We start from the raw sequence: 13,453 nt of genomic DNA, 5'->3' as shown, positions 1-13,453 counted from the left end.
ACAATGTAATGCTATATTTTTTCAGCACACTAACTCCTGATAAAATTTTACAGAGAACAAGGCACTTTTGACTATTTAAGGATTTTCAAGTGAGGATAACAAACTCATTTAGAACATATAAGCTCTTCTTCCTCTCTCAACTTTAACTTTTTGACTATGTTTTGTTCATTGTAAATTTTAGTTTGCGATTACAGTTTACTCATCACAGTATAAGTACTTCTTGATGTTTTACTGGACAATCGTCATAGCAACATTAAGCTGATTGGAAACTCAGGCTATTTTATGACAATATATTTCTAACGTGTGTAGTCATCGACTGCCTCATATGATGACTTTAGTTAGTAGTCATCGACTGAATTCAGTGTTTGTAGGAATAGTATGTATAATGCAATTGATGGGGTAGGAAGAGGGGGAAGTTATTTGTATGAGAGCGATGGGGTGGTGATGACAAGAGACCCAAAGCCAAGATTGATGTGGACTGCTGAATTACGTCAACAATTTGTTGATGCTGTCACTAAGCTTGGTGGTCTTGATAGTCAGGACTCTCTTTTATTTTTGTTTCTTTTTGTGCTAATAAATGTTTGGCCATCGTTTTCTACTTTTTGAGTTGGGGATTACTAAATTAACTTGTAACAACAATAATAATATAATAAGTGTAATTACACAAGTGAGGTCAATGTACTTGGACCTTATTTCTATACTTTGTGAAGGGAGATCATAGAGATTGTTTTCGAAAGACAATGATTGAATTCATTTGTAGTTCCAAAATTACTTCTCTCAGACTTACAGTGGTGTTTTAATTAAGTAGTAATGAACAGTTCTTCTGATCGAATTCGAGTGATTCTTTGATACATTTTAAATTTTGCAAGTTGGTTTGAAATGGAGTTATGTATGTAGTAGAGAGGTATAGTTGCAGCAAGATCTTTTGGACCATCAGTTTCATTATTCTTTGAAAAAGAGAATACTTTTTGCAGCCATTTTAGCTCTCGATTTTTACTTATCAATTTGATGAGTATTTTCTAAGCTATTTGGTTAATCTCAATGAGTCAACCATTAGATTGAACCCAATTTTGTTTCTGATACCCTACTATTCATTGATCCTCTTTTAGATCCATGTCCTTTTTGAGATAAAAGTTTTTTATAATTTAAGTGACCATATGAGGCATTATAAGTTCCAACTTTTGCAGTAGTTAGTGTTGCAGCTGCTACCACCATATTGTGTACAATAATTTTCCACATAAAACGGCCACAAAAATCTTAACTGTTGCACCAATTAGTTTTACAGCTGCTGTAGATAGATACTTTCTACATTCAAATGCGCCAACATGGGGTTTTTCCTAATAAACATACTCTTCCTTTGCTTCTTAGAGCCAACAATGAAAACCCACATCTCATTTTTCCACAAATATTTAAGTTTGTATACATTTCTGACCAATTTGTGCAAAATTCTTTGGTTTCTAGTTTTGCTAGCAGTGGGTATGTTCACCTTGCACGCCAAGTGTTTGATGATATTACGCATAAGGATGTGCTTTCTTATACTGCTTTGATTGATGGGTATGCCCGGAACGCTCTGCCAATTAGAGCTTTGAAACTTTTCCTGGAGATGAGACGAGCACAAGTTAAGGTAGATGAAGTGGTTCTTGTAGCAGCTCTTTCTCCTGCTGGAACGTTAAGATGTGTTTGGTTTGGGAAGTATCTTCATGGTTTCTATGTCAAGCCAGGGAGGGTTTCTAGGGATGTTTACATTGGTAGTGTTCTTGTTGATATGTATGCTAAATGTGGATTTTAGGATGATGCCTTGAAAGTTTTTGAAGACATGCCTTACAAGAATCTCATTTCTTGGACTGCTATGATTGCTGGCTCTATGCACTGCAATAGATTTAGGGAAGCACTCTGGTTTTTAAGAGATGTTGTCCAGAAAGGTTGTCCCCAATCAAGTATTTACTGAAAATGACTAGAGTTTGGATTGATTTAGTTAACAAAATGACATGCACATATTTTATGCAATAGAGTAATACTCCTTCAGTTTATTTAGAAATTGTTATTTGATTTAATCACACTTCTTTCTGTTTATTTTTATATATAGGTCTTCTAAATGAAAGTTTTATTTCTTTTCACTAGATTTTGGATGCTGAAATTTGCAAAAAGGTAATGTTAAAACATGTAGATTGACCATTTTTTACTGGGAAGGTGAAGGCAACTTTTGGATTATAGTTTAAGGATAGTATATGATTTTTTGCTAAGGGTTCATGATCACAATATTGTTACTAGCTTACCTCATTATTGTATAGTGTGATGACTTATGCTCACCTTATTTTGTAATTACATTATATATTATAAATGAAAGTGACAGGTTGTATAGCAAATGCAATGTGATTTAAGGACTAGATTGTTAGTCCTTAAAATCCTTTTGAGTAGGAAATCTGTAATGGTTGTGAAATGATTTATTGACCACCTTCAAAATGGTCCCAAAATGATATTGGAACCAGCTTAAAATTCTCATAAATTGATTTACAGACCAGCTACAAACTGGTCTCAACCTGATTTACAGACTAGCTTCAAATTGGTCGCAAAATTATTATGGACCAGCTTAGAAGTCATCCCAAAATGATATAAGGACCAGTTAGAAACTAGTCGCAAAATGATTTAACGACCATAATTTCAATTTCAATAAGTGCGAATAGGTACCAGACATATGGTCCTTAAATGTATTTTAGGGACCACTATTATACTAGTCGCGAAAAAGAATTAGCGACCTACCCGATAATCTCGTCCCTAGAGGTCTTTAGCGACTAAGTCTATAAGGACCAGTGTACCTGGTCGCAATTGCACCTTTTGGGACCAGATTCGTACTTATTGCGACCAGTTTTCCCTTCGCTCTTGGGAAGTTTTGTTGTAGTGGTAATTGATTATTTGGAATTGAGGTTTTGTGCTAGGGATAGACAAATCTATTGAGTTGTTAATTTTCACTCTATTGCTTTTGTAATTGATTGATTGCTTTTTATTTATTATATGGGTACAATTGAATTATCATGTTTTTATCCATGATTTGAGAGTGCACACTCTAGTCTAGCTTAGATCTTCATAGATTGCCTGAGAAAGAATTGATGAAGTAGGTGATGGAATTAATAATTGCATATTAGATTTGCTTCCTAAGTTTGCTTGAGAAAGGGATTTAGAGTTTCATTGTTGAATGTTATATTTTCTTGAGAAAAAATCTATATTAAGGTATTAGGTTGCTTTGTATGATTCATGAGAGTATCCGAGAGGAACCTCTATGATGAACAAATGTGTGATTGAGAAATGCATTTTTGTGCTTGAGATGAATCTAGCCTACTTATTGATAAATGAATCCACATAATACTAAGTTGCAATGGATCTTTTGAAATTCAACTGATTTCCCATTTCCTAATTTCCTTTAATCCCTTGCTTGAAAAGATCTTTACCCCCATCTTTAGTTGTTACTAAAATCACCTTCTTGTTAAAATTTTCTATTATTCGTTTAGATTCAAGCTAGTAGCTTGTCATTCTTTATCTTTTTAATTGTTGATATATTTTTCCTTATGTGATTCACCTCATACATTGGGTTATTAGATTGCTAATGACCGCTTACTTGTTTAATCATTTTGCAAGTAATTCTAGCATTATCAATAATATCGTTGTTGTTGGGGAACAATTAGGCGTACTGAATTGATTTATGATTTATAGTTTATTTGTTTCTATCTAAATTGTGAATATTTATTTTTACTTTATTTAATCTTCTTTCTATGGATTCTTGTGTTAAATAAATGTTTAGGAGTTGTAAGCCATCTCTTGATGAATCATGACCTTGTTGTAGAGGACTTCATGTTGGTGAAAGTTATGTAGAGGTTCTCTCGATGAAAAGATGTGTGAAGAAATGGGCGTGGTGAGGCAAACTTGGCTCATGTGTTTGGCCCTAAAGCTTGAACGTGGTGAGAGGCTACAACATCTAATGTCCTTTTATGAGGGATGAGCTCCGCAATTTGCACCTAATTCGATGTTATGAGAGAATCAAACTTGCGTGTGAAATTGAATTTTTGGAGGTCAATGTCCGGAAAGAATGTGGGTATATGATCCTCCTTGTCAAATGGTCAATAAAAGTGAAGTAGAGTTGGAGTGTCGAGAAAAAGGGATTGTGATATACATTGATGAAAATTTTGGTCTTTGCTACCGAATCAAGCCAATAAAATTCGAAGATGTCAAAATCAAAGAAATGCTACTAAAGTTACAAGAAAAAGCGAGAAATGTTATTTATGGCAACTTTAGCTCATTTAGAAGTTAGAGTTTTAATCACTTGAAGGAAAAAGGTTATGAAGTTCAGTGTCGAATGGCCTAGTGATACTCCTCCTCTTGCCAATGACCCTTAACCAAAAATCGACCTAAAGTTGGGTAAGAAATTTAAATCTTCAAAGTGGAGAGATCAAGTGAGTCTCTTTATGCTCTCATATTGTCCCCATGCATTTCAATGAAAAATTGATTTGATGTTGGGGAGAAGATTCATCGCCTCGAAATAGAAACACAAAGGTTGATGCAACCGGCGTCGTGCCGTGATATTAAATTGTGAGCTTGATAGGAGGCAACCCATTGGTTTCCAAATTTTTTGATTCATAGTTAAAATTTGAGATTTTAGATTTTTAGATTAGATTTAGAATTTATTTTTGACTAACCTTCATGATATCAAAGTTTGTGGTGATTGTTTAGGCAAGTTAGGAAGCAAAAACTTTATTGGGATTGAAATTTGGGGTTGAAACACCTTCAAAATGGGAGTTGGAGCACTTATTGGGCACTTAAACGCCCAATACATCCTGAACTTGCCGAAAATGATAGTAAGCTCATCACTTCTAGTAGCAAATCCTTCATCGTGGTCATGAGAGTCGATGATCACGATCACGATGCATAAAATATCGAGTGTCGTGATCGTTAAGCCACAAGTTGCACTCATGAAAGGTAATTTAAGTTGACAGTCGCAATCGCGAGGAGCGGGTCGGGACCACGATGATTCGCGTGAATTAAATAGAAAGAAGCCTTTTAAATTCATTTCAGTGTCTCAAAATATCCCAAAGCAATCCCCAATTCTCCCCCTTCTAAAAATAAAATTGCTTTGATCGCTTATATCATAAATTCCTCATCAGGTTTGTTCTTACCTCAAGGTATGTATTGTTTCCCTTCTCTTTGGTTGATTCTTGAGGTTGGTAAGTTGTTGAAATGGGTTGATTTTCACCCATCAATTTTGATCATGAATGATGTTGAAATTTTAAGTTTTGCAAATTGTATTTTTGATTGTTGTTGTTGATTGGAGTTTAAAAATGGGGAAAATAGGTGTTTCCATTTGTGTGAAAATGGCTTGAGAACGGGTTGCTCCCAAACTGTTCGATGAAATGCCAAAGTTAATTTTATATATTCTCTGCAATTGAGATGTCTAATCCCAAGACCGCGATAAGTTAAATTTTCGGAAAAGGATAAAAAATACCCCTGAACTATTGGAAATGGATCAAATATACCCTTCGTTTGATTTTGGGGTCAAAAATACCCTTATCGTTAGTGTATTGGCTCACTTTTACCCCTCAAAACTAACATATGCCATGTCACTTAAAAAATCACATAAAATCATATTTTTTTTGCTGACTTGGAAATTCAAATGGACAAAACTCCCAACATGGCAGCAACAATCCACAAGTGGGGTGGGTGTAATACACCCTTGGCTCAATAAAAGTCCCAAAATGACAAAATTACAGCGAAATTAACACAGCATTTTGATACCAAATCTTTATTTCACAATTCTTTATTAAAAAAAAATACAAACTTTAATCACTTTTCAGTTTCTTCAGTTAGGAGAACGTCAATGGAAGGATTTTTTTTGTCCATTTGAATTTCCAAGTCAGCAAAAAAAAATTGTTTTATGTGATTTTTTAGGTGACATGGTATTTGTTAGTTTTGAGGGGTAAAAGTGAGCCAATACACTAACGGTAAGGTATTTTGACCCCAAAATCAAACGGAGGGTATATTTGATCCATTTCCAATAGTTCAGGGGTATTTTTGACCCTTTTCCGTTAAATTTTTAAATGTTGCAATTGCAATGTCTCATTCCGCAATTGTGATGACTTAAAAAAAATTGTGCCATTGCAATGTCTCATCTGTAATTCTAAATACATTAGCAGACATCTGGATACATATGTGATGGATGTATCCGAGATGAGAGGGATATATCAGAGATGACATAACACATCCAAATACATCACTGAACTTCCGAATACATCAGCTGACATCCAGATACATAGGTGAGTGTTGTATCTGAGAGGAGAGGGATGTATGAGAGAGAGGAGAGATGTATTCGAGAGGGGATAGCGATGTATCAGCGAGAGGAGAGTGATATATCTTAGAGGGGATTTTTTAATTTTTTTTTGAGATAGTAATATTTTTTAAATATTATGCTAAAATAAGATATGTATTTAGGTAATTTTCACTTATCTATAAAAAAGAAGAAGAAAAGAAGCAGGTACAAGAATGTGTAGGGCATTTCGGCTGATAGGCCCAAAGGTGATGGGCCGAAGTAAGTTGCAAAGGGGAAGGAGCCGAATTGATTGCATAGACTCTTTGCTGTGGACACCTGATTCGAATATTTTGTTTGTTCAGTGAAGTGAGAAATAGAGAAGAAGAGTAATGGCGTGGAGACTGAACTCGGGTGATATAGCCGGATTCAAAATTCTGTTTAGTCTGGGGATTTTGTACGGATTGATATCGGTCCTTGTATACTCCATCATTCACATGAAGTTCATCACACCTCTTCCCATGGATGCTCCTCCTGATCGCTTCTCTGAGGCCAGAGCTATTGAGCATGTCCGCGTCTTATCAAAGGATATCGGAGGTCGCCAGGTAAGGACTCTCTCAATTCCATTTCACATTTCATGCGAATTTCTTTGCCAACAACCCTCAAACCACAGTTTTTGCCCCAAAGAAAATCTCATGCTGTTGATAGTATTGCAAAGAGTTGGGTTATCCTTTACTCTCTCTTTTTAAGATATAATATGTGCAGCTAAATATTTTTGTGTACAGCAAGGGCGTCAAGGTCTGAGACTAGCGGCGCAATATATTATGACACAGTTGGAACTGATGAAGGAGCGAGCTCAACCTGGTATTAGGTTGGTCTTATTTAAAACTTTGTTTAACTTGTTTTATCTTCAGGTAATTCTTAATCTCAATTGCTGCATTAACAATTAGAGATTCTTATTCTTGCAGAATAGAGATAGAAGAGACCATTGTTAATGGCTCATTCAATATGTTCTTTTTACGGCATAGCATCTCTCTGGCTTATAGAAATCATACAAATATTATTATGAGGTATACCAGCTTGAATCTAACGTTTGGTCATATATCTATACATTTCATCATCCCCCAACACTTCAGTTTTTTGTTTTTCTTATTATCTCTCTTTTTTCTTAAAGCATAAAGATAAAGCAGTGTTATTACCTGAATTCTATTCCTCATTTCATCAATTAAAGGAATTTCTTTTTGGTGGAGCTCATTTGTAGGAGTCATGGATCTTTTGCCTTTGGAAAATGTTCCTTACACTTTCTTAAATTATGAAAAATTTGAAGAAGTTTGGGAATTACCTGAAAAATTGTTATTGATGTTTGATTTGTAACCTCATATACCTACGGAAAGCATTTTTTTAAGTTTTTCATTCAAATATGCAACACCTTAATTTTGTTTAATGAAACTGAAAGTAACACAATTAATTTCAGAATCTCATCAGTGGATTCAGGAGAAAATGATTCTGCAGTTTTGATAAATGGCCATTTCGATACTCCACCTGGTTCTCCAGGAGCTGGTGATTGTGGTTCTTGTGTTGGTATGTATATCTTGTATTTGATCTGCTTTCCAGCTGATGTCGTAGTTGGTTATATCTATCTTTTTGAGGAACAGTTGGTTATATCTATCTTGATTGCACTATGACTCAAACAGCATCGATACTCGAGCTAGCCAGACTCTCTGTTGATTCCGGCTGGATTCCACCTAGACCAGTAATATTTCTATTTAATGGAGCTGAAGAACTGTTTATGCTGGTAAGAAGATCCTTATGTGGGACCAACAACAATTTATTTGACCCTGTACTCTGATATTTCTTTTTAAATGGTTAGAGTTTGGATTTTCTCATGTATGCCGCTTGATTTTGGGCTTTAATATGTTCTCTGATTTTCTATCAAGAATAATGGACTTAAAGAATCATGAACTATGCTTGTGTATTACGGGTTGTTTGGTAGAGTGTATAAAAATAATACTAAATAGAGTGTATTAGTAATGTTTGCTTTAACAATGCATGTATTAGTTATGCTTGCATTAATTATACATAGATTATTTTTATGCATTGTTCGGTTTGATGCATTAAAAATAGTATGCATTGCATAAAAAAATTTATTTACAAAGGTGCCCTCCACTATAGTGGCAGAAAAGATGTAAAAAAGGGTTTGAGGGGCAATTGGGTCTTTAATGATGTTAATGCATGCATTAAAACCATTGCATTGCTAATACCTAGAAATCCATGGTATTAGTAATACACAATTTAATACACAATAGAGTGTATCATTAGTTATACATAGATTGAAAAAGAGTACCAAACAAGGTACTAGTAATACACAAGACTAATGCATGCATTATTTTTCCTAATACACTCTACTAGGGGTCGTTTGGTACAAAGATTAATAATGCAAAGATCAGTAACGCAGGGATTAGTAATGCAGGGATTAGTAATGCAGGGATTAGTAATGCAGGGATTAGTAATGCAGGGATTAGTAGTGTAGTGATTAGTAATGCAAGGTTTATTTTTATCAAGTGTTTGGTTCATTATTTCCCACCTCATTTTGTGTTTGGATTAAAACTCTTCTTTCCAATTATACCTTTGAATTATTAGGTAATTGGGTCAAGGTAGATTATTGCCGGACAATATTATTTTTTATGGCCTTCTAACTAGCTATGAGAAGAACAATTTTGTTATCATGTTTGCTATTAGGATAATAATTGTCATCTTAATAAATTGATCACTCACAAAATGTCATTTTTCAATTATAAAAAGATAAACCATCTACTTTTAAAATCGAAAAGATGGTCAACAATGGTAAAATTGAATAAACCATCTACATTTAAACATAAAAATTGCAAGTTGTAGTTTTAATATGTATGTATTTTTTAAATTCTTAAAAATATAAATAATTAGAAAACCACAAATATATATATATAAAATACATTCAATTAAGATCACAAACGTCATATACAAATAAACAACTCACATTTCAAATTTGTATTGGATTTATTTAGTAACAAACTACTCTCTCTAAATAATTTTTCAGCTAATTTATTTAAATAAATTTACTAGTACAAATATAAATCATAAAATCAAGAAAATAATTAAAATGATTTGAGGGATATTTTTTTCTTTATTACTAATACCTCCAAATGGAAGGTATTAGTAATACATCCTATAATACCATGTAGGAGGTATAACTAATTCATGGATTAGTTATACATAGGCACAAATTCCTACCAAACATAGTACTAAATAATACCTTACCTAATACATGAATTATTTCTTCTAATGCGGCCTACCAAACGACCCCTTAGAGTTCTAGGAAGTAGGTGCCACTTTCCCATGACTTCCCATTTTCCCAGTGCATGTTTCTTAGAAAATTATGCGGTTCGGCAGTATTTCATCTTTCCTGAAAATTGTAGTCTTCTATCTCTGCCCTCTATGCTCCTTAGTCTAATAATGAAAAACATTATGACTATACATTGTCAGAAACACATTTGTTTTCTCAAATAGTTTTCTGAAATATCTTGAATGATTTTTGGTACTCTTCATTTCATACTTTAAAATCTTACATACCAGTGCAAGATTTTCCTTATATTTATATGGACAAGGTACTAAATTATGATGGTGTCATGATGTAGAGGATAGATACTTTTGTCGATTCTGAGAGTCATTTAGATTGAGGAAGTATCTCTCTCTGGTGATTGATAAAGGGGGCTCTTAAGATCTTCTACTACCCTATCTTTACCTCTAGATATGGTTTATACTGCTTGTGGTAGGCTCTCTAGTTATCTTTAATGTCTCATGATCAACAGTTTTAGAAATCAGTGAACAAATAAGGTTCTGCCTCCTTCGGTTTCTTAGTTTTTCCTTCTGTTCCTTGATTACTGTGATTTTATTTGCATATCTTTTCTTATCAATTGTATCTGGTTTACAATCTCGGATGTAGTTCAATTGTGACAATCAAATGCATTCGAGCATCCATAGAAATACATTTTGTCTTTAATAATGTCTCATGGCTTCTTTGAATTTTGATATCTAAAGCTTTGTGAATCTCTTCCATGAGCTCAAGGAATTGTAGTTATCTCAATTGTCATTGTTGATGTTCAGAATGCTTTATGTAGAATAGTAGATGATTAAATAAATCAAGCAAGTTAAAATAAAGAGTTTTCTGATGATTTTCTCAGGGTTCGCACGGTTTCATAACTACGCATAGATGGAATGAGACGATTGGAGCATTTATAGATGTTGAAGCTTCTGGGACTGGAGGCCTCGGTTGGTACCTGCATTCATACAATTGTGCCATGCTTATGCTTTCTAGTGCTATGTTGTAATTGTGACAATGTTATGAACGTGACCCTTTTCATTATCATACGAGCTGCCTGCTTTTACAAGCCTGTAAAGCATGGGGATAAATGTAAAACATATTTTTCCTTTTTGGCAAATGCTAAAGTTATTGATAGTCAAGGGAGGGTACACTATGGCTTGGAATCATTTTATTGAGAACATTGTCTTCAATGTTGTTCTTTATCTTGGATATCTTGTTGTTTAATAGGTTGATAGAGAAGATACAATGAACAAATAAAATGCCTATTAATTATCATAATAGTTATGAGTACTGAAAACTGGATAATCATAGATTCTCTAGTTAAAGACTGATTAGATTTTATATTTGTTAAAAAGTTCTTTCACCGGTTAAGCATATGAGTTGTAATTTTCTTGTATGTTCTTGGCCAATTGTTGCTTCCAAATGTACACGCAAGTGTACGTGGTCGCGCAAGTAATATAGTGGCCCTAAAAGAGCCGGATTATACAAGTTGGAGTTCTAGGAAAGTTGAAAATTCCATCAGGATTGTGAGAAATATATGAGAAAAGTATTGTTGAATTATGTATCTAAATTGTTACATTGAGACCCTATTTATAGACATTACATTGGAATCCTTTTCCAACTAGGATTCCTATTCTTATTCCTATTCCTATTCTAAGTAGGAAATACTTATTTCTATTCTAACACTCCCCCTCAAGCTGGTGCATACAAATCATATGTACCTAGCTTGTTACGTATGTAATTAATACTTAGGACATGTGAGGGACTTGGTGAGGATATCTGCAAGCTGATCATTTGACTTCACAAATTTCGTAACAATATCTCCCGAGAGTATCTTTTATCTGACAAAGTGACAGTCAATCTCAATGTGCTTAGTCCTTTCCTGAAACACTGATTTGATGCGATATGAAGAGCCGCTTGATTATCACACACAAGTTCCATCTGATCAATTATGCCAAATTTTAGTTCTCCCAGCAACTATTTGATCCAAACTAGCTCACAAGTTGCTATCGCCATTACTCGATATTCTGATTCTGCACTAGATCGAGCAACCACATTCTGTTTCTTACTCTTCCACGACACCAAATTACCTCCTACTAAAACACAATATCTGGATGTCGAACGTCTTTCAGAGGGTGATCCTGCCCAATCAGTGTCTGTATATCCAATGATATGCTCATGGCCTTGATCCTCAAAGAGTTGTCCTTTACCGGGAGCTGACTGTACATATCGCAAAATACGAACAATTGCTTCCCAATGACTATCACAAGGGGAAGTCATAAACTGACTTACAACACTCACAACACTCACAACACTCACAGGAAAAGAGATGTCAGGTCTAGTCACTATGAGATAATTCAACTTTCCAACAAGCCGTCTATACCTTTCAGGATTACTAAGTGGCTCCCCCTGTCCTGGAAGGAGTTTAACATTCGGATCCATAGGAGTGTCAATAGGTCTACATCCCCATCATTCCTGTCTCCTCAAGAGTGTCTAAGGCATACTTGCGTTGAGAAATAACAATACCTGATCTAGACTGAGCAACCTCAATACCTAGAAAATACTTCAATCTGCCAAGGTCTTTAGTCTGGAAGTGCTTAAAGAGATGTTGCTTCAAATTGGTGATACCATTTTGATCATTACCGGTGATAACAATATCATCAACGTAAACAACCAAACAGACACACCGACTTAGTGCAGAATGCCGATAAAACACAGAGTGATCAGCTCCACTATGAGTCATGCCAAACTCCTGAATTGCTGTGCTGAACTTCCTAAACCAAGCTCGAGGAGACTGTTTCAGACCATAGAGTGACCTACGCAATCGACATACAAGGCTACTAGACTCCCCCTTAGCAACAAAAATACAGGTGGTTGCTCCATATAGACTTCTTCCTCAAGATCACCATGCAGAAAAGCATTCTTAATGTCCAACTGATGAAGAGGCTAATGATGAACGACAACCATAGATAGAAAAAGACGAACAAATGCTATTTTAGCCACAGGAGCAAAAGTGTCACTATAATCTAGCCCAAATAGCTGAGTATACCCTTTGGCAACAAGGCGAGCTCCCAAGTACCACTCTTATGTAAAGCAGACATCTCATCAACCATAGCCTGCCTCCATCCAGAATGAGAAAGTGCTTCACCTGTAGTCTTAGGAATGGAAATAGAGGACAAAGACGACACAAAGGCATAATGGGGTGATGATAGACGATGATAACTTAAGAAGGTATAATGTGGGTTAGTATTTCGAGTAGATCGTATAACTTTTTGAAGTGCAAGCGGTTGGCTAGGAGGATGCAAATCCGCAGTAGGAGCAGGGTCCGGCGCATGACATGAATCATCTGGGACTAGGGTTGGACGTGGACGGCGATGATAAGTTAGTAGTGGTGGCACTACAACTGGATAGACTCGGATGTCCCAAGCGTTTGTGAATTAGATATGGGGAATCTGTAACGGAGCATGCTGTTAAGGAATTTGAAGAGGTAAGATAGTAAAGGCCTTGTGATTCATGTCCTGTTCCAATCATCTGTCCCGTACTGCGGTCTTGCATGAGAAAAAAATCATCGAAAAAAGTCATGCTACAATGTAGGGCTTTCGGCAAATGACTAACAAATGCTAGATTAAAAGGAGAACCAGGGACATAAAGAACAGAGTCTAGGGTGACAGAAGATACGGGTTTGGCTTTTCCAACCCCTTTTGGTTTTGTTCGTATCCCATTGGCCAAAGTAATAGCAGGAAGAGATTGTGAATAAACAATATCTGACAGAAGTGATTTGTTACCAGAAACATGATCAGAAG

General features: G+C 35.2%; 2 protein-coding genes across 4 annotated transcripts in view; both read left to right on the top strand.

The window, feature by feature from the left end:
• The first annotated feature begins 378 nt into the window (after positions 1–378).
• LOC107059823 (pentatricopeptide repeat-containing protein At1g50270-like) lies at positions 379–1,789 on the top strand. The gene is made up of 2 exons (XM_015306832.1): positions 379–557; positions 1,462–1,789. Exons 1-2 carry the CDS (start codon positions 379–381, stop codon positions 1,787–1,789), a joined length of 507 nt encoding a protein of 168 aa, XP_015162318.1.
• A 4,778-nt stretch (positions 1,790–6,567) lies between these two features.
• Positions 6,568–13,453, top strand: part of LOC102600886 (endoplasmic reticulum metallopeptidase 1) — a 42,081-nt gene continuing 35,195 nt past the window's right edge. For 2 of the 3 annotated variants that reach the window (XM_015306819.1, XM_015306821.1), the window contains exons 1-6: positions 6,568–6,894; positions 7,075–7,160; positions 7,258–7,359; positions 7,764–7,870; positions 7,984–8,084; positions 10,510–10,597. In XM_015306819.1, coding sequence (XP_015162305.1) covers positions 6,682–6,894; positions 7,075–7,160; positions 7,258–7,359; positions 7,764–7,870; positions 7,984–8,084; positions 10,510–10,597 — 697 coding nt within the window. In that variant the 5' untranslated portion in view covers positions 6,568–6,681. The remainder of the gene's footprint in view (positions 6,895–7,074; positions 7,161–7,257; positions 7,360–7,763; positions 7,871–7,983; positions 8,085–10,509; positions 10,598–13,453) is intronic. The other variant, XM_006343105.2, reaches the window with a different exon arrangement.

This window comes from Solanum tuberosum, unplaced genomic scaffold, assembly GCF_000226075.1.
Source record: "Solanum tuberosum cultivar DM 1-3 516 R44 unplaced genomic scaffold, SolTub_3.0 scf00038, whole genome shotgun sequence".
Lineage (NCBI taxonomy): Eukaryota > Viridiplantae > Streptophyta > Magnoliopsida > Solanales > Solanaceae > Solanum > Solanum tuberosum.
This window is presented reverse-complemented; position numbering and strand designations above follow the sequence as displayed.

Excerpts from the sequence above, each read along its gene's own strand:
- LOC107059823 (XM_015306832.1), top strand. The coding sequence starts at position 379 with ATGTATAATGCAATTGATGGGGTAGGAAGAGGGGGAAGTTATTTGTAT. Across the intron at positions 558-1,461 it reads CAGGACTCTCTTTTATTTTT|TTTTGCTAGCAGTGGGTATG; the intron begins GTTTCTTTTTGT and ends TTTGGTTTCTAG.